Genomic DNA, 23,087 nt, shown 5'->3' on the forward strand with positions numbered 1-23,087 from the left:
TATGTGGCAGCCTGTGCTCTGCTGGGGGCCACCAGGACTGACAGAAGGATGGCACCGCGGGGGCAGTCCTGCTTAGAATCAGGACCTGACACCCTCCCCACCCTGCCCCCCCCCCCACCCCAAGCGTCGCTACCTTCTCACAGTCTCATTCTCACAGATGATACTGAATCCGTTGTGTGTCCGGAATAGTGTCCGCTCTGTGGCTGCCAACAAAATCACAGAAAACCAAGTGAGACTCCCCAGCTGTCTGAGCCAGAGTCTGGCTGCCACATAGAGACACCCCATAGGGAATGGCAAGGATGTCAAATCAAGGGTCCGGGCAGAGGGAGGAAGCAGCATCTTTACCCTGAGATGTCCAGGGGCTACCACCTGCACTCTGGGGCCGAGTGAGGGCCGAGCTGGGCAGCCCTGCAGCCTCTCTGACAACTCATCATTTTATATCAGTTTTTGGGCGTGGGGAGGGCATCCACACAACGGTCAGGACTAATCCGGGCTCTGTGCATCAGTTAGATGCTCTTCTGTCTCTCTGGTCCCAATCACTCTGTATGTTAAGCATCTCCAGGCGTCACTTAACCTCCAGGAAGAACTGCCATGTCCATTCATTGTTAAATAGTTTTTTCTGAAGCCACTGCCAGACTCTAGAGAAGAAACTGTAATGTCCAAGAAACTACAATGGAGGTGTCTGAGCTTCAGCACTGCGTATTAGGACAAGTTAAAAGACGTGACCTGTTGTTGCCGGCATCCCACCTGAGCAGCAGCAAACAGGGCGTCCATCCTGGCACTAGTTTGCCGGGACTGCACAGAGAACAGCAGCGTTCTGGCTAGGATGGATGTCTGTCTGAACCTGCTCTCACCGCTTATGGAGTCATTTGGTGTCAAGGGAGGCGAACCTTCATTCCTGTGGTGAAGGGGAGGTTAAAGAGGGAGAGGTGGAGTGGCAAGTGGCTATGTGCAGGGTTGGGAGAGCGAGTGCAGGGGTGGATCTGGCATGGTTCATGGGAGCTGGGATATATTGCATGAGTGTGTGTGTGTGTGTGTGTGTGTGGTTTATGTGACATAAATATACATGGAATGAGTAAATGTGTCATCTCTGTGTCCGGTGAATGTGATAAAGACATATGGCATGAGCATGTGTTGTCCGTGTGTGTGTGTTGTGTGTTAGTACATATGGTTTGAGTTGTGGTCATGTGTGTGATGTGATGGTCTGCGGAATGAATCCATCCCGTCTGTGTGTATGCTGAGCGTATATACGCTCTGGGCAGAGGATAGAGTTGGGGTGGGGGGATATTTCTCATGCACCCTCGAAGCACCTACATTATGGTATATTTGTGGAGGGAGGGGACTGGCTCTGTCCCTCCCCATTGACAATACTCATCGCCACACGCATCTCTGGCTTACAATCCTCCATCAACTCCGTCAGGATTTCAATGCCTCCTGCATAAAACAAGGGCATCTGACCAGGCTTGGAAAGCGTCTCCAGGAGAGCCTTGGTGGAAACAGCTGTGCCCCTTCCCGACGCCAGGAGCTCCTGAGCCTCCTTCTCTTGAAGGTCTGCTTTCTCCTGAAGATCCACTTGTCTGAGGCAATCTAGAAATACCAGAAAAGGTGGGGGGGGGGGGGGAAGGGGGAGGGAAGTGCGAATGAAAACCAAACCTCTTTTTTCTTCCTTTTCTTTTGAGGATGGGAGACTGAAAACTAAACAGAGCGTTAACACGATTCAAGCTCTTCTTCAACAGAGAAAACTTCTAGAAGAGCGTCCTGTCTACGTAGGGTCTTACTCTGGGTTGGGGACTCAGAGATAACATCTCCCCCTGCTGAGCAGGTTCCACGGGAGGGTGGAGTGTAGAGGAGGAAGGCATGGGTCTGGGCATGAGATCAGAGGGCAGAGAACGGGCACACAAGCACCCTGAGGTGGGGCACCAAGTTGGCGCGAAGGTCAGACCAAGACCACCAGTGGGAACATTCTCACCTTTCACCTCTTTCTGGAGATCAGGGCTTATTTCTAAGATCTTCTGAAAACACTCTCTAGACTGGAAAACAAAATTGGGGGTTTGTGGTGATTACAGAGAAGATACCAGCATCATGGGGCTTGGCTGCCTCATTATTTCCTCCTAACTCCGTCCTGCAGGACCAAGCAGAGGCAGGAGGCAGGAGGATCCTGGTGCGGGGCTGCCATGCTGGGTTGGCCTCTCTGGTCCTGCAGAGCTACAGGGTCTTGTTTTGAGATTTACTGTTTTTTTTTTTTTTAAACGCAATGGTCAGAGTCCGGGATGGAGACAGCCAGTGCTAATTGCGTGTGCAGCCTGTCTGGTGGGGCTAGGAATAATGGCAACATAAGAGCAAAATTTAGATTTTCTGTTTGCTCTGAGTGGGAAGGGAAGGCCAGATGCACCTGTGGGATGAGGAATAAATAAATGAAGCTAGAGGCGATGCTGACAGAAACCTGGGAGATGGGAAAGACAAATGCCCCTTCCTGACGCCAGGAGCTCCTGAGACAAATGCCTGCTTAGACGGACAGGGCGGCTAAGGGCCAGGATGGGGGCCTTCGTGGGCCCCAAAAGTGTCAGCTGGAAAACATGATGGTGTGGGTGCAGGGGGTGGCTTCACTGAGGAAATGGCCAGAGAAAAAGTTTCTGCTGCCTTTCTGGACCTGAGCAAATTCTTGCTCCTGGGTTTGAGGCAGTATTGTCCACAGGCCTACCAGGAACTGCCTGGAGTACAGGATGAGGGAGTTGGCAAAAGTAAAAAGGTAGGGAAGACGTGAGTCTCAGGCATCGTGGAGGCTCAAGGAGCAGCCAGAAGACTGAGACGAAGGAATGAACTGAAGAAATCTGTGGGAACTGAGCACGGTGTCATGGGAGAGAAGAATCCACAGCCAACACGATGACTTCCATGGTGCAAAAATGACACCCGTGCAACCAAGTGTTGAGACCTCACCCTGCAACGGGATGAGCCTTGAGAGGTCATCGGGGTGGAGCACTCATGGCAGGGTCCTCACCCAGGGCTCTCTTCTGGCCCTGGCATTGACCCGGGAAGGGGAAATCACACACAGTATCTACAGTGCCTTGATAAGGGACTTCCCAGCCTCCAATACTGTGAGAAAGAAATGTTTGTTCTTGGGGCCAGAGCGATAGTACCGTGGGTAAGGCGTTTGCCTTGCACGCAGCTGACCTAGGTTCCATCCCGGGATCCCATATGGTCCTCTCGAGGGTTAATTCCCGAGTACAGAATCAGGAGTAACCCCTGTGCACTGCTGGTGTGACCCAAAAAGCAAAGAAAAAAAAGAAATGTTTATTTATTAAGTTACTGGTCCATAGTATTCTGCTCAGAAGCTCAGACAGACTTAGCCAGTGACCCTTAGATTCAGCTTCTTTTCAACCTTGGGTCTAATTTATCAATTATTCTTATTGGCATCACCAGTGCTGTGTGTCCAAAAATCCCACAGCTTTTCATGTCCATGATCGCTATCCCAGTCCAACGATCAATATTACCTCTCATGTGGAGACTTAACTGCCTTTTTCCTAGTTCGTGGCGAATGCATTTTTTTTTGAGACAGCAGTTTGAATGATCCTCTCATACTGATTTTACTTCAAAACCCTTTACTGCTCCCAGTTCGCCCACTGTAAAAGTCCAAAATCTGGAAGGTTCTGAGGGGTCCTTCTCCCACCTCTCCCCACCCCCTTAATTCTCCACCTTGCTTATTCCGCTTCTGCAAATACATTTCCACACAAACGCTTGCATGCTTCTATTCATAACCACTAGGACGTAGAAACAACCCAAATGCACATCAAAGCATGAGTGGATAGGCCAAATGTGGCAAACTCATTTGAAGGGATAATTCTCAGAATGAAGAGGAACGTTGGTATGTGTTGCAGCCTAATGAATTTTGCAAACATCATGCTATGTGAAAGAAGCAGACACAGAGGACCACAGAGTGTCTAACTCCATTTCAGTGAAGGCTCCAAAATGGGTAAACACGTAGCTGATCACTGGTTGCCGAGGGATAAAGTGGGAAGTGACTGCTGATGGGTATAGATTTTCTTGGAAAATGACAGAAATGTTCTAAATTTGATTGTGTTGGTGGCTCCAACTTGAATGTATGAAAAACCACTTAGTTGTATAGGACATGTGAATTATTATAGCCCAATTAAGGTGCTATTAGCAACATATAATGTTGACAAGTGCAAACATATCTGCTCCTTTTCTTTGGAGTGATAAGATTCTAATAGGTAAGATAACAGATGGATTTCAAGTTCATCTTTTTTGCTTTATCTTTTTTTTTCTCTTCCCCATGGCTGATAAAGGACATGGCAGAAGGAATTCCTATAGCACAGGGAGATAGGGTTGTAAGATGACACTCAACATCCTTCTCAATTCTAGGATCTTAAGATTAACCCAGGAACATACTAAACACTGGCTTAACATCCCCAACTGAGAGGGCTCTCCTCGAGGTGACCAGTGGCACGGCTCTGTGATCAAACACACCTCGCAGATCCACCAGGAACTTACCTGATTGTAGTTCTTCAGAGACATGTGGGCTTTCCCCATGTGGAAATATGCTTTTGTGCATTTCTCATCACACTGCATAAAAGAGAACAGCTAATCAGATGAAGATCTGAACGCATTAGTCTCTCCCTTAAGTGCCCGACTAATAGAGCTAAGTCAGAACTTTGGTTCTCAGGATGGTGACTGGGAGTCACCATCAATGACTTTCTAAGCTCTCCAGGTGACAGAAGCGTACCTATTTGAGAGCCACTTGCTTATCAGAAGGAAGAGAAATTGACAAACAGCTGAGGTCACTGATCTATCTTAGTGGGTCTTCAACTTCCTACTCTTAAATGAAGCACAGTATATATACTGGAAACTCACATGCTTATCACTGAAGCTCAGGAGAGATGCTCATGTCCAAAGACAGGATGGGGACCCAGCGGTTGCCACCATGGCCTCCGCACAGGGGTCGGCACCTACCTGCCCTGACTGATGCAACTCCCGAGGGAATGGTTCAGCACAGAGACACAAACCATCATGTAAAACATCTGCAGCATTTCACTCAAGCCCTCTGATACCCCTTTTTGATTTCTGAGCCATGTGAGGCAGTGCTCAGTGCTTCCGTCTGGCTCTTTACACAATGGATCCCTTCTGGCAAAGTTGGGGAGGACCACCTGGGGTGATGGAGATCAAACCTGGGTCAGCTGCATGCAAGGTGAGTGCCCTACTCACTGTAATATCTCTGGCCCCATAACTCCACCCTTTCATGTGCAAGGCCTTGGGCTGGAGCAGATGCCCATCAGGAGTGGGAGTGGGAGCATGAGAGATCTAGACAAAAGCAGGAAAACATCCTGGGGACTCCCCGGCCTGCCACCCCCCATTTCCTGATGCGCATTTTGCGTCCCAGGGAAAGGAAGGTGTTCCAGTAGCTCTCCCAGACTGGGAGGAAATGCAGGTTGAATGGGAATAGCACTGGCGATATCACAGTGGTGGCCGCTGCTGCTGTTACAGAAACGGCACTTCATCTTGAGCCGAAGAGAGCTTTCAAAACTTTATTTAAAAAAAAGCGGAATAGGAACAGCAGAGGAAGTAATAACTGTTATATTTGGAGAGCTCTTTTTATAGATGCCTTTTTGTAAATGTCATTTCCCAATTCGCTGCCCAGGGAACAGCAGCAACAATCTCTAAGATCATGTTCTCATCCTACCACGTGCTGGGCACTGAGCTTGACGGGTGCTGTGAATTGTCTTCTAGAAGCCTCGTGAAGAGGCTTCGACTCTAGGAATAGGTGATGCTCTGCAGTAGGGACAACCTTCCCTCCCCCACTTCATTTTACAGGGCTAGAGATGCTCAAGGTCGCACTGATGCTAAGTGGAAGCAGTAGGCCTCAACATCTGGCCCTTGACTCTAGGTCCCAAAGGCTTAGACATTTAACCCAGCCTCTTGTGGAGAAGCGCTGAGGCAGAGCTAAGGAGAAGGAAATCCACCCCGGGGAGGTGCAGGAGGAAGCCCGGTGCCAATAGACGAGGGTTGTGAGCTGTGCCTGAGTGATGCTAGAAAAGGGAGGCCAGGTGGAGCAAAGCCAAGAGCATGGGGTTTCCTCAGTGGTCAGTGCAGTGCTGGGCTGGGGAGCAGATCAGGCCAAGAGGTTAAGACAGTGACTGGAGCGGCCTGAGAGCCAGGCCAGAGGAGTGAGCCACGGCTATGCAAATTTGGTCTAGAGGAGGCATGCAGAGCTGACCACAGGAGGGAAAGAGAGAAAATGCAAGAGGCTAATCCCTTAAAAGAAGTGGCCCTGGCATCTCAGTGGCAAGCAGGGGCCAGGGAGAAGGTGCAGGTAGCAGAGTTATGTCTCCGAAAGAGCTGGCCAGTGTCTGCAAACTCCACATGGCAACAGAGAAGGAGGGGTCCAAATCTAAAGTGAGGGGGAGGGGCTGGAGTGATAGCAGCAGGGAGGGTGTTTGTTTGCCTTGTATGCAACCGGCCTGGGTTCGATCCCCAGCATCCCATATGGTCCCCCAAGCATCACCAGGAGTGATGATTCCTGAGCACAGAGCCAGGAGTGACCCCTGAGCATTGCTGAGTGTGCTCCCCCCCAAAAAAACAAAAACATAAAAAAATAAATAAAATGAGGGGGAGGGGGGTCACATTCCTGAAGACACCGTGTGTGCAAAATGAGGAGAGAAGGCAGTGGGAAGGTAGAGTGACCAAGAACTTGTTTCCAGACATACAGACTCTGACGTGGCCCAGACAATAAGAGAGAAGCCACGGGAGGCAGCTGAAAAGCAGCGCAGGGGCTGCAGCCCTGGCAGGAGACGAGAGCTTTGATGAAGGAACTGCAGGGAGAAGAAAGGCGAGGAGCAGAGGAGACAAGCCTGCAGAGGGAGAGAGAAGACTCCCGCTCCGCAGATCACGGACATCCAATGTTTACAGAACCTTCTTCCCTGGCAGCTCACGGAGGTCCTGACAGGCAGAAAACAAGATCCATGCCACAGAGCCTGTCCCTGGTCTACTGTGAGTCACCCTGAAGGGGACATGGGTTGCCAATGTCCCCCTCAGACACAGGTGTGAGGGGCTGAAGGATCTTCTCACTCACAGGCCTTTGAGCATGTACCGAACTTCATAAGGACTTTTCTGGGTGAATCGCAGGTCCCCTTAAAAGAAATCCTGCTTTCAAAAGAAGGTGTGTTTTATGGCAGGGGAAGGATTCTGCTAAGGATGAAATGATCCTGATCTTAACTGAAACCAGCTTTACTGCCATCCCTTCCCTGGCACAGAACGCCAGCCCTGAAATTTCATCACATGATCTTGATCCTGTCAATTCAAAAGGATCAAAAATATTACATGGATGCACAGGCATGTATAGAATTAATACTGGAGTGTCACTGATATTCATTATTGATCAGTTACTTTGAAAGGGGGAAGTTTTTTCTTTCAATTCACAGATCTGGGATAGAGCAACTCGTCCAAGTGTTAGAACTCTTGGCACCACCCCCAGATCCCATCCCCATCCCTCCAAGTATCCCCCTCCACACACCTCTTCCACTGGGAGCCTCGAGGGTCATTTTTACAAGGTTGGCTGCTGAGGGTCAGTGCTGTATAACGTCAGCTGTTAGACCTGTTCTGCCTCAGTTTCACCATTAATAATGTATGAAACGTCTGGGGCAAGTTAACCTAAATCAGCAGGAAGGCGTCACTGCTCTTTGGTCCCGGTGGATCAGAAAAGATTCTCAGCAGGAGAGCGTGTTGCTTCCAAGGAAGGCATGCGGTTCACTCTCTGGGGTTAGGCAGCTTAATAACCGCAGCAGCAGCAGTGGGGGCCGATGAAGGACATGGTGAGGAGCGAGAGTTGACAGGTAGACCAGCATCAGAGAGCCCGCACGGCTTACAGAGCTCATGGCTGAGGCTCTCGGTTTCTCAGTCTGAGCAGCAGAGATAAGAGCAGATTGAGTGACATGGCCCAGCACTTGGACACTCACCCTGGACAGCACTTGGGCAGCGGGCGGCACAGAGTGGTTTTGCTGCCATTGTTGGAATAACCAAAGAAAAGCCTCGCTCCTGCCTTCTCTAATGGGACCAAGCAAGGTGACGCCACAGGGGTTGGCACATGTGCCGGGAGCTGCTGTGAGGGACCTGGCATCACCAGCTCAGAGGAGTCCTTAAAACTCAGCTGCACTTGCAAAGATGCAGTGGGACAAGACGTGGCACAAACGGTCTCAGTTAAGGGATAAAGAAACCAAGAACACCCAGATGTCAGTATCAGAGGGCCCCCTGGCATTTTATGAATGATGAGTTAGGGTAGGTTTCTGATTCACCCTGGAGTCCCTTGGCTTATGAATAAAAATCAAGCATGTAGAGGGTGGGGGGTGGGGCACAGAAGTGGAGGGCATGTTCTGCATGGAGATGGTCCTAGACTGAATTCCCCTCCCCACCCCAGTACTACCACCAAAGGGAAAAAATAAAACCAACCAACAACAACCAAATGTTCAAAGATAAGCAGGTATGGCTCATGGCTGGCTGTCAGTACACACGCTCCATGCTCAGTATCCACTAGTCTGGGGGAGGTGCGTGGTATGACCTAATCTAAGCTGCAACATATTCCTGGCACTTTCTCCTGACACCTCAATATTACTGGACTGTAAGTTAGCCCAAATCAAGTTTATGTTAGGACGCTAGTTTCACGATGGATAATGGAAACCTTCCAGAGAGAAACACACACCCAAGGAAAGACGTTTCACACTTCCTAGGTCTAGACTCTCCAGAGCCTCATGCTTATTTCCCTCTGTGGCTGTTGGCACTTCCACCAGAAGCCTGAGAAGTGCTTGGCTGGGTGATCGGATGATTTAGATAAATCCCCAACAGCAAGAGTAACATGCGGGGAATAAGGATGAAGGGCTAGTAAAACTTTTCGTCTGAAATCATGTCCCTACAAAGCGATCATGGCCACTTCTCCTTTGAAAATTTGTTGTTATTTTTTGTCATACCTGGCAATGCTCAGGGGTTACTCCTGGCTCTGCACTCAGGAATTACTCCTGGCAGTGCTTGGGGGATGATATGGGATGCCGGGGATCGAACCCATATTGGCTGCATGTAAGACAAGAGCCTCCACAGCATGCTAGCTCTCTGGCCCCGAACAACTTTTTTTTTAATATTTCCATCAACAATATTTTGTCTCCCTTGGGGACTCTGTCTTGGAGGAAAGGCCACATGTGTGCCAACACTGCCTGCCCGAGGCCTGATCAGGGTCCTGGCAAAACAGCAAGAATTCTCTCTTCTGATCATTCCTTGGAGCTGGAGCACAACAGGTACGGTGTTTGCCTTACACGTGGCTGACCCAGGCTAAATTCCTCCAAACTTCTCGGAGAGCCTGGCAAGCTACCGAGAGTATCCCGCCCACACAGCAGAGCTTGGCAAGCTCCCTGTGGCATATTCAATATGCCAAAAACTGTAACAAGAAGTCTCTCAATGGAGATGTTACTGGTGCCCACTTGAGCAAATCAATGAACAACAGGAGGGCAGTGCTACAGGACAGTGCTACAGTGATCATTCCTTGACCCATTGGAGCTGCTAGGGCACATCTGCTGGTTATTGGAGTTGGAGAGGGAGCCCAAACTGACGATGAAGAACGACCCCACAACAGCCCCAGGCGCTGAGGGCTGGCTCCGAGAGTGGGGGCCTTCTCACTCTCCTGTGGAGCAAAGCTTCTGGTAACACAGAAGCAGAGGAGCAGTTGTGGCATCCCGGCCCTGAGGAACCATAACGCCAGCATCCTCCCCCTCCCGAGTCTTGATGAAGCTTGGCCCTTGGTCATCACCGGATCTCGTGGCCACACCTGAGGGTAGAGTGGCGGTCCTTGCCCTTCTCCCTCTCCCGACGCCCCCTATTCTGTTCATGCCCCTCCAACCCATGCTCATAGCCCAGCCCAGCCAGGCCCGCCTCAAGTGCGAGAGGAAGTGGCTTACCTTCAGAGCCCAGTCACAGTCCGTGACTGCCTTCTCGTAGTCCCCAAGCTTGATGTAAGCCTGCCAAGACACAGAGAGCAGCTGGTCACAGTGGAGTTGGTGGCAGGCAGCTCCCCAATCAGTCCGGGAAGTGCAGCTAAGCAGCCCCGAAGGGGATAAGGATAGGTCTGTAGGAGTCCCAGCAGGAAACACACCCCACTGGGTCACTCAGCAGAGTTTCCTAATTGGAGGGGGGCGGTTGGAGAGGAAGGTTAGGGCTAAGGAAACCCTGAGAGATGCCAAGGACCCTGAGTGCTGGAACACGGATGGGTGGTCTTCATTGCTGCTAGAACCAAAGAGGTAGGAAACCATGAATGAAATGGAAGACGACTATTTTGAAGGCTGGAGCTGAGTCCCACAGCAGAGCCAAGGCCCCGAGAATCACTGCCTTGCCCTCCCCATCCTCCTTCCTTTTGCTCTCACTGGCTGAACCCCAACAGAAGCTAGAAAGCTGAGAGGCCAGTTCCCCAGGGCCCACCGAAGGACACAAGAGGCAAAACTTAAGAACCCCACACACGAATATCCTCTTCGAAGGGAGAACAGTCGTCTAGAGTCTGCTCCCCTGTATGTTTCTGAAAGTAACCAGATCACAGAGGGAATTCAATACTAATGATGATGATGATGATGATGATGACGACGACGACGACAAGGTCTTGGCGAGAATGTCAAAAAAAAAAAAAAGAAAGAAAAAGGAAGGTTCCTAGACAGCTGGTGGGAATATAGAGTGATGTGGTGACTCTGAAAGGTGGTCTAGTTAGTGAACGCCTGGCCTGGCGACTCTACTCCTGGGGGCTGGAGCAGTGGCTCAGGGGGCTGGGGCACGTGCTTTGCCTTTGGGAGGCCCAACTTCTACCCCGGGACCATATGGTGAATCAAGAATCTTTAGAAGTGACCCAAGAGCACAGAGCTTGGAGTTACCCTGAGTGCTGGGCATGGCCTCCAAATAAACAATACAAAACCCCAACAAATTCCACTCTTGGCAATATCAAGGACTGTAAGTTAGACTACACAAGCTTGGGGACTATGAGAAGGCAGTCACGGACTGTGACTGGGCTCTGAAGGTAAGCCACTTCCTCTCGCACTTGAGGCGGGCCTTGCTGGGCTGGGCTATGAGCATGGGTTGGAGTGGGCAACAGTTGGCTAATGGCATTTTTGCAGGGCAGCTCATTGCTCTGATGGAGGGACAGGGTGACACACACACGAGGGGGTTGAGAGTTCAGCAGCGGTACGGACTGGACCACAACACTTGGTGCTGACTCCTCTCTAAAGCGCCTCCTTCCCTCTAGGGTCTGTGGTTCTGTTTGAAAGCCAGAGGATGTGATGAAGAAGCCAACCTCCAACTGAAACTATGATTATATGACATTGTCATTCTGGACACACGCAGACTCTGAAGCCAATATGGGCATCGATGGCTTCTCTACACAGCCTTCTCTTTTTTTTCTTTTTTTTTTTCTTGAAGACTTGGATGCAACACCCTATCACGTCCCTGTTTGCTTTTGCTTTGCCACATTTTTAAAAAGAACGACTTTTTCCAAATGGCAATTAAACTGCTGGTTTATCTAAATTACACCGGCAATCTATTGATCATAACATTAGCTCCAGGAGAAAAAACAAAGTGATGAAAAGGGTAGGTTTTCTCTCTTGCAAGCAGCAACACGCAATTCACAGGGCCCTTATTAAGTGTTTCCTAACACTGCATGCAAACAGGGGAGGCATTTTAAAAATAGTCAGTGGTTCAAATGATTTGTAGCACTAGGCTACAAATACAAAAAAAAAATCACGTTTTACATTGCTTTGTCTCTGAATAAACCTTCTCTTTGGGAAAGCTGGGAGCTAGTCCCCCCCTCCCCCTCAGAGCTTTTCACTTTATTTTCTTATTTTAATTCATAGCCATTCTTAACATGATTTTCTAGAACTAATCAAAGGGCTGTTTAAACTCTGGCAAAGTAAAAAGTAACTTATTTAGATGAAGCAGAGGATAGACCAGCTGTAGTCTATATAGGTATAAGTCTGAGTTACATAACATTTTAGAAGCAATTTCATTTTACTGCTTTCAAGTAGCTTCTGAGTTACAAGGCTGAACCAGCTCTAATAGATGGTTATTTGTAGGTACAAACCTGGTGATAAATCAAAAGGGACAATATTATATTAATCGCCTTCATTTCAATGTTTCTTCTGGAGTATCAATAGAAACTTAATTCCCATTTAAATGGGCTTATTGTGACTCCCAGGTTATGTAACTTGACAGGGAGTTATTGAACATCTGCTATAAATAAGGCAGTATGGGGAAAAGTGTGACAAGTTTTGCCCTCCGAAAGTTTATAATCTTGGTAGGATGGAAAGAACTGCCCTATTAAATCAACTTCCAGTCATCTAATCCACTAAATCACTGCCACAGAACAATTTTTCTCACAAATGGGGTGAGGTGAGTGACACCTCAACTCTAGTCCAACTGATCTGAACTGCCGAATTAATGAGGGGAGGTAGTGCTTGGATTTATTCATCATTATTTCACCAGATTTTCAGGGCTCCTCATGCCCTGGCTTCTCGCTTTCAACACTCTTCCACAACAGAGCCCAGCAGGACATTCTTAACCTTGAATTACCAAAACTGGAGCTGATGAAGTTCTGTTGGACCGTCTCCACTTGGGAAATGATGCCGCATTAAATTCATCTCCCACTGGCCCTGCTGACACATGCTCACTGCTGGCTGGTCACTCTCTGTACCTGCCCATCTTCTAGACCTCAGAAAGGGGCACTTCTCAAAGATCAGGTCACAGGTGATTTTTGTTGTTGATGGGAACCATCAGCCTTATCCCTTCATGAAGAGGTACATAACAAACCTGAGGGATCGGTTTTACCCGAGTTCCAAGTAAAGAAAGCTGTTTTCTGTTGTCTACTTCTAGCCTGAGGGACTTCAGGGATCAAAATTTCTGAAAAATTCGCTTAAGCCCATCAGTTATTCACTCGATCTCAGCCACAGAACCTTAAATAAAGGGTCTTGGCAAAGAGAGTTGGTGACTTACCAGAGAGTACCCTTAGGCCTTCAGGCGACCACCAGAAAAGCAGGCTGGAAAGGAAAAAGCATTGCTTCCAGTCTCCTGGTTTCATAGCAATTCAGGAGAACCTTTAGCTATGTGGAAAAGTTCCTGGTCACAAGGGGCGATGTGCCGGAGCTGATTTTCACCAGAGAGAGAACTGCCCTGTGGAGAGCTTCCGCAGGCCTCTGTCAGTGATCTCAATGTGGTAGCCTGACACCGGGCTATAGCAGGAATATTTATACCAGGGGAATGGGCAACTACTCCCCCACCTTAGGTGTTAAATAATTACCAGAGAATAATTCTGGCTTCCTCCAGCTTCCTCCAGGCTGCGGCTACTGATCCCTGCGTAAACCCCACCACATGCTCTGAGCTTACAGACCTGGGCTCGGTTGGTGTACAGCACTTTCATGTCCTTCAGCTTCTCCAGACCCTCACTGTAACACTGGATGGCTGCTTTATAATCGCCTTTGACAAATGCTTCATTCCCCTTCTCTTTCAGGGCTAGGAAAACAGAAGTCGTAGAGGTGAGCTCAAGCTCTCCCCGCACAAAATAGAAAATTCTTTCAGACTTTCACTTTCTGGTTTTCTAACCCTCCCCAGCTGGAAGTTCAAGGCTTCCAAAGTGACTCAAAGGGGGCCCTGACACTGGTTCCTCAGTGCAGGTATCTGAGGAGTGGTTGATTTGAGAATTCTCCCCTCTCCCCCACCCCCCTACTCCCTCAGCCCACTGAATCTACCAAACGCTGTTAGGTGGTTTCTCAGAAAAACAAATGTTTCTGCCTCAAGGCTTTGAGACACTCCAAATTAATCACAAAGCCGAAGTTCACACACTAAGTGCTTCAGAGAGCACCAAACCACTAGTTTTCTAATACATTCAGAATCACTGAGACCCACGAAAGGCGTGTCACTGGGTGGTGTCACACCAGCACGGAGAGCTTCTCCTACCTGTCTCTCTCCCCTCCCACAGATGCAAGCTGTTTTCCTTCCCTTTACTTCTCCTTTCCCTTCACACAGCTTGATGTTGTGGTTTCGGCTTCTTGTTCAGTCTTCACCTGTGCCTTGGGCTGCCCAGTGGTCACTCACTGCCATCCCTCTCTGCTTTCCAAGCATGATTTAGAACTGCTCAATGGATTCACCAAAGCCATTCATGTACTGTAGAAAGGGGCTGGGCTGTGGGAGCTGGCAGAGAGTATAGCCCACTCCCTGCTGCCCGTAGGAACAGACACAGGCCTGAGTGGGTCAGGTTTGGTTAGCTCCCAAGGCTTCAGGCCCATAGGAACCTGCCCATGGGGAATCCTGATGTCCTCAACCTTTTGGCACGCGGGCTCAGGTGCTCTTTATAAGACAAATCATCACCCGAGATCGAAAAGTGAAGACTGACAATTACCGTCTGCAAGGACTTTGTTTTCCTGTCTTCTCTTGGCACGGAACTTTGCATCCTTCTCTATAGACGCCAAGAAGCCCTCTGACAGCAGAGTCATTTCAAATATTAAAAAAGACAAATCCAAATACTATAATCAGTTCTTTAGCTCCAACTCAGAAGCAAGCTACTTGAGAGCTGTAAAGTCACATTTCTCATGCATACACATGCAGACAGGCGTGCGTGCGTGCGTGTGTGCACTTACACACACACACACACACACACACACACACACACATACACACACACATTCCGAGTCAACTAAAATGACATTTTCTTAATTTGACATTAAATGGTAATCTATGTGATGTATTATTATACATGATGGCTATGTCTGCGCTTCAAAACTGAATTATGCCTTTTTAAAAGAGTTTCTCTTTGATGATAGACATTTTTTGTTCCATTTAGCATAATGAGCTTCTGAGCTGAGCAAAAGGGAAACTCTGGATCCCTTGAGATAAGAAGAGTAAATTGGATGATACTGAACTCAGTGGAATATCGCCCACGACCAAATAGAATAGAGTTTCTGAGCCCTATTCCTCTCTGACCAACAAGTCACAGAACTGAGCGATCTAGATCAGGTTCCAGATCAGGAGCTGTATTTTTATTGGTTTTTGGTTTTGAGGTCACACCTTGTGCTGTTCAGGGCTGACTCCTGCTCTGCACCTGGGAATCACTCATGGCGGTTCTCAGGGGAACATATGGGATGTTTGGGATAGAACCTGTCTTGGCCACGTGTAAGGCAGCCTGACCCACTGTCCTATCTCTCCAGTTTTTGTTTCAGAGCTACTTGGAAACTCAGAAGATGTAATTTCAGTTACCGTCAATAAACAGTTATCTTAAATAAATATCACACAGTAGGAGGAGAGATGGGGTCCTTACCTGGACTCATGTCATCTGTGTTCTGTAAAACATAGGTTAGAAAAAGAAAACATCAAAAATCACTCTGATTAATATAGAGACAAACGGGATAGACGAATCCCAAGTGGGGAACCAGCTCACTTCCTTTAGCCACCAGTACTTGAAGGGGCATGCTTCTGGGTTTTTTGGTTTTGCTTCATTTTTATAAACCAGAATTCTGATTATGTGCCCTACTGGTAAAAGGTTAAATCTGCAGAAAAGAATGAGCAGGCCAGCAGCACCTTTGCCTGTGCTTTTGAAGTTGGCAACAGGAGTTAGCAGCCTGCATTCCCTTAACGGTACAGCTGAGTTTTCATCAGGGACTCAAGAGGTAAAAGTTGGGCTAGAGCAATAGCACAGTAGGTAGGACATTCGCCTTGCACACAGCCGACCCGGGTTCATATGGTTTCCTGAGCACCCGCCAGGGGTAATTCCTGAGTGCATGAGCCAGGTTAGGGGAATGAGATCCATTTATTACGTGGACGCCCACCTACAAGATGGTCAGACTTCTTTGTCAAGACCCTGAATGATCGGTTTGAGGCTCTGCATGTTCCTAGAATGAACAGATACCATTGGGCTACGCTAGCACGCAACCGGGATGAATGGAGACGTTACTGGCACCCGCTTGAGTAAATTGATGAATAACGGGGATTAAGTGATTAAGTGATGAGCCAGGTATCACGGGGTGTGACCCAAAAAGCACTATAGCACTGTCCTCCCGTTGTTCATCGATTTGCTCGAGCGGGCACCAGTAATGTCTCACAACAAATTGTAAGACTTGTTTCTACTGTTTTTGGCATATCGAATATGTCAAGAAAAGCAAAAAAAAAAAAAAAGTAAAAGTTTCATTAGAATCCACCTGAGGGATTATTTAAAGTTGACCCAGAGAGAGACCAAGAAATAAAAAGTTGAGTTGACACTTCTTTGTGGAAGGTAAGTCTAGTGAATGAATCTAAGATATGAAAGACTGCTTCTGCCTCACCAGACACTCTGAGATTAACTAGCTCCTCTGCCTCCCCCCAGACCTCACTTGCTGTGTCTACTTATGTAAGTCTGAGGTGGGAAAACGCAACCTCAGTTGGAGCTTGTGCGGGGCTAATCATGGTCTTGTTCACGATGGTCCTACATCCATCCTCCTCTGGGACCTCCTCTGCAAACCGTAGTCTCTTTTCTGTCTCCTGGATGGCCTTCTGTTGTATAATCGGGTTTTCAGAGTTCATCTCCTGGATTAAATTTGCTAGAGAAGAAATCAAACATGAATGATTGAAGTAAGGTCTCCGGAAGGAAAGACTCCATTCACAAGGAAGGATTAGGAAATTCATGGGGAAGAACTTTCTTTCTTTTTTTTTTTTTTTTGCAAACTTTATTTTTTATTTTGGTTTTGGGGCCACATCAGATACTGCTCAGGGCTTACTCCTGGCTCTGCACTCAGGGATCACTTCTGGCGGGCTCGGGGACCGTAATGGGGTGCTAGGGATGGAACCTGGATCAGCCATGTGCAAGGCAAGTGCCCTACTCACTGTACTATATCAATCTAGCTCCCTTTTTTGGCTAACTTTATGGAGGCAGAACTGCTGTTCAACATTGTGTAAGTTTGTGTACCACGATGATCCTGCTTATGTATATTGCAAAATGATGTCATATAAATTAGGGCTTATAGTTGCAATCTTTTTCTTTTCATGGTGAGGACATGGAAGATCTACCCTTAGCAACTTTCAAGTATAAACATCAGTGTTGCTCATTATAATCCCCATACTGTTTATGAGGCCCTCAGAATGTATTCATTACTAGACATTTGACCCTTTGACCAACATCTCCCCATGGGGTTTAGAACTGAAAGTGAAAATTGGAGCAATTAGAATAAATGAGGGGGGGAAGGAAAATAAGAACAGGATTTGTTTTGCTTGGCAAAATCTGTAAAAGCTAACTTGAGGCTTTCCAGGAATAAAATTCTAGGCCATTATTTACTTCAAAATATCTTCTGGCAAGCTCATTATGACTTAGAGGGCATCCAGATGACCGTGCTGAAATTAGGAAGCTCCCTGAATACAGATGCTCCTTTTGGGTCAGGGGGAGACATCATTATAAAGACACAACTGACTCAGTTGCCAGTCACTGGGGATTAAGCTTCATCCCTCTCCATTTCCCAGAGGATAGAACTGAAAGTTTCAGTCCTCTAACCAAACCTTTGGTTGTTTCCCCTAGCAACCAGGCCCTGTTCTTGGGTTCCAAAAGTCACTCGTGAACTTAGGTGTTTCTATTGATATTATCATTTAAGACATTTCTAAGATTTTTAGGAGCTCTGTACCAGAACCTGGGACAAAAAGCAAATATATCATTGTTATAAATTACTGTATCACACACGTAGGCTAATCAACCTCCTATCTTTCCAAAGATTTCTAAAAACGGTCCCCACGGGCCCGGAGTGATAGTACAGCGGGTAGGGCGTCTGCCTTGCATATGGCCAACCCGGGTTCGATCCCTGGCATCCCATATGGTCCCCCAAGCACCGCCAGGAGTAATTCCTGAGTGCAGAGCCAGGAGTAACCCTTGAGCTTCACTCGGTGTGGCCCAAAAAGGCAAAAAACAAAACACAACACAACAAAACAAAAAACAAAAACTAAAAACGGACTCTAATCTAAACCATCTCAACTTGATAATCTTGCTTTTCAGTGCACAGAAGAAAGACAGAATCAGAAGGAACTCCTTTAACTTACTGCTATTAAAATCACAAATTGCCTATATCTACATTACTCTGTCCTTCCCCCTAAAGGAAGAGGTGTACCTCTTAATGGTATATCCACCTAGGTATCCTATGAATGTCGTCATAGGGATGTGATACTGGAGGGTACTATCATCTTATTGTACATAATCAGGATCCAGGTGTCACTGGTTAATTATCTTTTTTAAACAATCTTTTCGATCCCTCTCATTCTACCATTTTCTTCCTAGTCTACCAGTAGCTTAACAAAGATAGACTCTGGATATTTCCCAGTGAACTATCTTTTCCTCTTCACAACCAAACTCCTTGACATTTTCCTGTTCCTATTTATTTCCCAGTGCATTTTCAAAAACAATCGTTTTCACATATTTCAGTTGTCAAACATTTCCAACATATAGAAAGGAACATAGCATTTTGTGGGTTTTTATACCAGCTGTGCAGATCTATGCCATTTGCCTATATCCATTTTCTTCCTTCCTTCAGCACATTTCTGTCCTTAGTATTTGTATGCACTGGCTTTTGCTGAACAACACAGCAACCCAAAACTTAGTGGCTTAAAACAAATACTAGTTATTTAGCTTCATCTAGTTCAAAACTTTCTGGGTTAGAAGCGCGGGTTGTGTTTCACTGATCAGTTCTCTGGGCTCCCAGGCCTGCTTAGGGTCTACTGTGAATCTGCTTCTGAGGTTGGCTACTGGCTGAGTACAGGAAGAACTAGGGGAGTGAGTCACATCTTCCAGAAGAGTTTCCAAAAGATGGACTGTGCTTCAAGACCCAATGTGCACGCGCTTTTCAAGTTTACAAACATCCTTTCGGCCAAAGCAAGTCTATATAGTTAGTTCACATTCAAGGGACAGAGAAGCAGACTCCACTTTTAATGAGAAGAAAGAAACTTGTGAGGAATCCTGTGTATGTGTATTTAAATTTATTAAGTAGCCTTATAAAGCATTCTTTCTTTTGCACCTCCCTCCCCACTTTTTTTTTCTGGAATGTGCGTTACAGATATGTTCTAGATATAGATAGTTTCAGTTGATTCCCATTAATCACTGTATGTCCCTTATTGAAGGATGTCTACAGTTTAAAAGTGTTGGTGCAGCAAATAAATTCTGAATAAGTATCTGTGTACATATTTCCTTGGACAAGCCTGGGACTCCCCAGATTTGCCCAGTGTTTATCTGGATCTGGCTTTTTACCTGTATTCCTTAAATAAACTGGTAAATGGACTTTCAAGGAAATTAAAGAAATTCAAGGAAAAGGTCAAGGGAACCTCCAATTTATGGCCAAACCAGACAGAAGTTGTGTGTTATCTGTAAACCTACAATTATAATTAGCATCTGAGGAGGGCTGGGGCAGTCTGTGGACTGGGCCTTTAATTGGTGGGATCTGATACTATCTCTAGCATCAAAATTGGTCAAACTGTAGGATACCCACCTCTGACTATCTTCATAGACTATTTTATGCATAAACTTGACCTGTTCATCATCTCTTCCCCAAGCCTGTTTCTTTTCAAATAGCCCCAATCTCAGCAGCATATATTAGCCACCCACCTATTTGACCCAATACCCTCAGAAATATGTTATTAAAAATAAGATTTTATTACCGTAACATGGACTTAAACATTATATAAGCTCCGGGAAATATCAGGCCTTCTTCTTGAGATGTCGAAAACTCATAAACAACTCTCCAATCTGTCTACCTGTTTCTACTCCCACTGTGGTAGATGTCTCCCTGGGAGACTGTCTGTGCCTCTGGCCGATCTCCCGGCATCTGCTTCCCCCCCCCCCCCCCCCCCATCGATATCCCACAGCACAGCCTGAACAACTTTCCTTCAGGCAGTGTGGTTTAACCTGGGTACGGGCATGGGCCCAGCTGCAAGCTGTTCTTCTCAGGAGTAATTTGGCTGCGTTCCTGCCGTAGACAAGCCTTTCACAAGAGTCCCACTGTGCCCTATCGTGTCTGAAGGTTTGGACTTTCTGGACTCATAGGAAAGCCTCCCGTCCTTGATCTCATCTCTCCGTTCAGAGTTTCTTGAGAGCACTTGAAGCTTTCCTAACGACGTCCTTCCCACTCTGAGTACTCCCTCGGCCCTCTCCACAACAGCCAACTCCTACTTGGGCCTCTAAGTCTGGCTGTTTACCTCTCACTTCTTCACGAAAGCTTGACTTGACTCCTGTCTGGGGTGTTCCTCCCGCATTCAAATACTGAAGCTCAAAGCTACCTACAATACGGCTGGATTTGGAGACTGGCCTTCAAAGAGGCTAGAGGGGGTCACCGGGTGGGTCCAGTATCCCAAGGAGATGAGGGAGGGGCACCAGGCATGTGCCCACAGAAGTAAGGCCATGGGAGGCACGGGGAGAAGGCTGCTGTCTGCAAACCCAAGAGTTTGCATGCTCCAGAGACGGCTCAACCCCCCCCACCCCCCCAGGGCTCTGAGAACCAACTTCTGCTGCTGAAGTCACCCAACTTAGCATTCTGTAGCCCAGATGGATTAATCCGATTCCCTACTCTGAATTTTGCAAAGCTCTCACTGGAGCCCAAACCACACAATGACTGGCTTAGCAACTGTTTTTCTCCCCTGGACTATAACTATCATGAAGGCAACTCTTTATGATGACGGCATTCCCAGTAGCCTCGAGATGCTCAGCGTACAGTATTAATCTATGAGCTGACACAGAGGCTGAAGTGCATAGAGAGCAAATACAAGGAGAAAGTGAATTCCTTGGTGACACTCCCCACCTTTCAAGTGGCCGATGGACAAGGGGATTACTGGTTACCATGAGTGGACAGTGTAGATAACAAACATTTCCATCACTGGAAGTTTCGCCGGGCTTAATGAGAACCTGTATTAAGTCTGAGTATGAATGAAAGTGAGCCAGGAAGATGGGGCGGCAGAGGGATGAAGAGGCCACAGGGTCGGCACTGTCGGGGTCTTGCGGAACTGGCAAACAGTTGGCCCCAGGGCTGCTGAGGGAGGGAGAGCGGGAGGTCAGCCAAGGTCATCGGAGGTCTGAGGTCTTGATGAGAGCTTGAGATTTATTGTGACTAGGGAGAGAATCCAAGCAGAGAAGTGTCTGGGTCAGATTTGCATTTTAGATACATTACTCGGTGGGGAGTGTGAGCTGGAGGCAAGAAAAACAATCAGGGGTTATTGAAACAGTCTGGGCTACTCAGCACAAAGGGAGCTTCCAGAGGCTGGGGCCAGGGAAAAGCTAAACGAGAGGGATGACTGAATGCAGGGCTGGGATCCAGGAGGACACCAGTGCGATTTGGAAGGTTCTGGAGGGTGGTGCCACCAACAAAGACCAGAATGGTGGGAGAAAGTAGAAGGAGGATTTACTGGGAAGGAAAGAGACAGAGGGAAAAGATGGCTAGCTTCATTCTGGATATATTAAGCTTAGGAGTATTTGTGAAGTACAGTGGTTATGAGGGTTGGCACAGAGGCCCAGACAGAAGACTGGGTAGCAATTTTCACGTGGAGCCACTAGCAAACAGGTGGAAGTTAAAACCATGGGTTTGGACTAAATCACCAGGAAAGATGAGATCAGAAGTATTTCAGGATGGAGAACAGAAAGGGCCACGATAAAGGCCAAGAACAAACTCTGGATGTATCAGTTATGAATTTGATCAACTGATTTTGATGCCATCTTATTCCTAAAACTCCATATAGTACCTTGGAAGGAGCAATTCCAATGGATTTCTGTTAGACAAGGTTTGTTCACTGTTTGCTTGTGTCTACCCCAGGATGATCCCTGAAATGTGAACTGAAATGACTGTGTGGGTCATCCTGAGCATCACAGTGGAACAGAGTATGTTCTCAAACCCCTGCCTTGAGCTGGTGAAGGGGCCTTCTTGTCTGGAGGGAGAGAGACAGAACTCTGAGTCATCCATGTGGCGTGAAGAGTCCAGAGGGAAAGTCATTTGATTTCATGTATGCACCCCCAAACCTTTACCCCTCAAAAGGGGCCAGAAAGACAGGACAGGACAGGGGGTTGGGCACTTGCCTTGCATGTGACTAACCCTGGTTCAATCCCTGGCACCACATATGGTCTGCTAAGCAATGCCAGGAATGATCCCCGAGCAGAGCTGGGAGTAGATCCTGAGCATCACCGGGTATGGCCCCCAAACAAAACAAAAGGTCGGTATGTCACTACTCTAAAACCAGAGGGATCCCGACTGATCAGGGGATTCGAAATGCTATCCTTGAAGGAAACGGTTAGACTTATTGGTGAGAGAGAAATAAAGCTCCATTGACCTGATTCTATATGAAAGAGAATAAAATTTATAGTAGTAGCGTTGTCAGCCTTGACACCAACAGAATGTTAACAGCATCTCTGATACCAATTAACAGTCAGAAAATACTACCTGCCGGCTTGAATATAATGCGCTTCTCAGTACCCTTTCGGCTTAATTTCAATTACATTTTTCCTTAAGAGTCATAAAGCTGTCAGGCAACCCTGGAATGAACTTAGAGTAATCATTTCTCCTTAATCACCCCACCTCTCTAAAGGAGAGCTTAATTTGTTTATGATTTAATGGCACTTACTGATTTCATCCACATTTTTAAGAAATTTCTGTAAATCTTTCTCCTGATCGTCAGCCATTCTGAACCAGAATACCTAAGGGAAGCAGTACAGATTATGAAAATTAATCATAACACGATACAGAATTTGTCAGCCTTATTAGCCTTCTGAAAAGAAGAGCCAAGGAAAGGTTCTTGAGACAGATTTGTTTATAAACGCCATGAAGAACAGCGGGGTGATCTATTTCGCTCCAACTGCTGTTAAGGTCAGGGGATACTCATTATTTGTGGAGATACTTCTGGAAAGCTGCCAGCCAGCCCACCACAGGGGAAATGGCTCTGCCAAAGGTTTCTCCAAAGCTCACATCAGCTGCTGTGATCTGGGGCCCGGACTGCAGGGGACGAGAAGAGCGGCTTCTAGGGTTGGAGGATGCTAGCACTTAACTTGGATCATGCAGGGTACCCCACCGGAAGCTGGGACCTGGCTGGGTGACAGG

General features: G+C 47.4%; 1 protein-coding gene across 1 annotated transcript in view; it reads right to left on the minus strand.

The window, feature by feature from the left end:
* The window catches only part of TTC12 (tetratricopeptide repeat domain 12), a 35,119-nt gene extending 12,436 nt beyond the window's left edge, over positions 1 to 22,683 (minus strand). The window contains exons 1-10 of the mRNA XM_056107674.1: positions 22,615 to 22,683; positions 16,423 to 16,586; positions 15,332 to 15,353; positions 14,417 to 14,494; positions 13,409 to 13,530; positions 9,951 to 10,010; positions 4,510 to 4,581; positions 1,970 to 2,030; positions 1,399 to 1,587; positions 134 to 203 (exon numbers count right to left, since the gene is read on the minus strand). Of these exons, the coding sequence (XP_055963649.1) occupies positions 134 to 203; positions 1,399 to 1,587; positions 1,970 to 2,030; positions 4,510 to 4,581; positions 9,951 to 10,010; positions 13,409 to 13,530; positions 14,417 to 14,494; positions 15,332 to 15,353; positions 16,423 to 16,586; positions 22,615 to 22,672 (896 nt within the window). The 5' untranslated portion in view covers positions 22,673 to 22,683. The remainder of the gene's footprint in view (positions 1 to 133; positions 204 to 1,398; positions 1,588 to 1,969; positions 2,031 to 4,509; positions 4,582 to 9,950; positions 10,011 to 13,408; positions 13,531 to 14,416; positions 14,495 to 15,331; positions 15,354 to 16,422; positions 16,587 to 22,614) is intronic.
* Between the last annotated feature and the right edge of the window lie 404 nt (positions 22,684 to 23,087).

The sequence above is a fragment of the Sorex fumeus genome, unplaced genomic scaffold (genome assembly GCF_029834395.1).
Source record: "Sorex fumeus unplaced genomic scaffold, SorFum_2.1 ptg000169l, whole genome shotgun sequence".
Lineage (NCBI taxonomy): Eukaryota > Metazoa > Chordata > Mammalia > Eulipotyphla > Soricidae > Sorex > Sorex fumeus.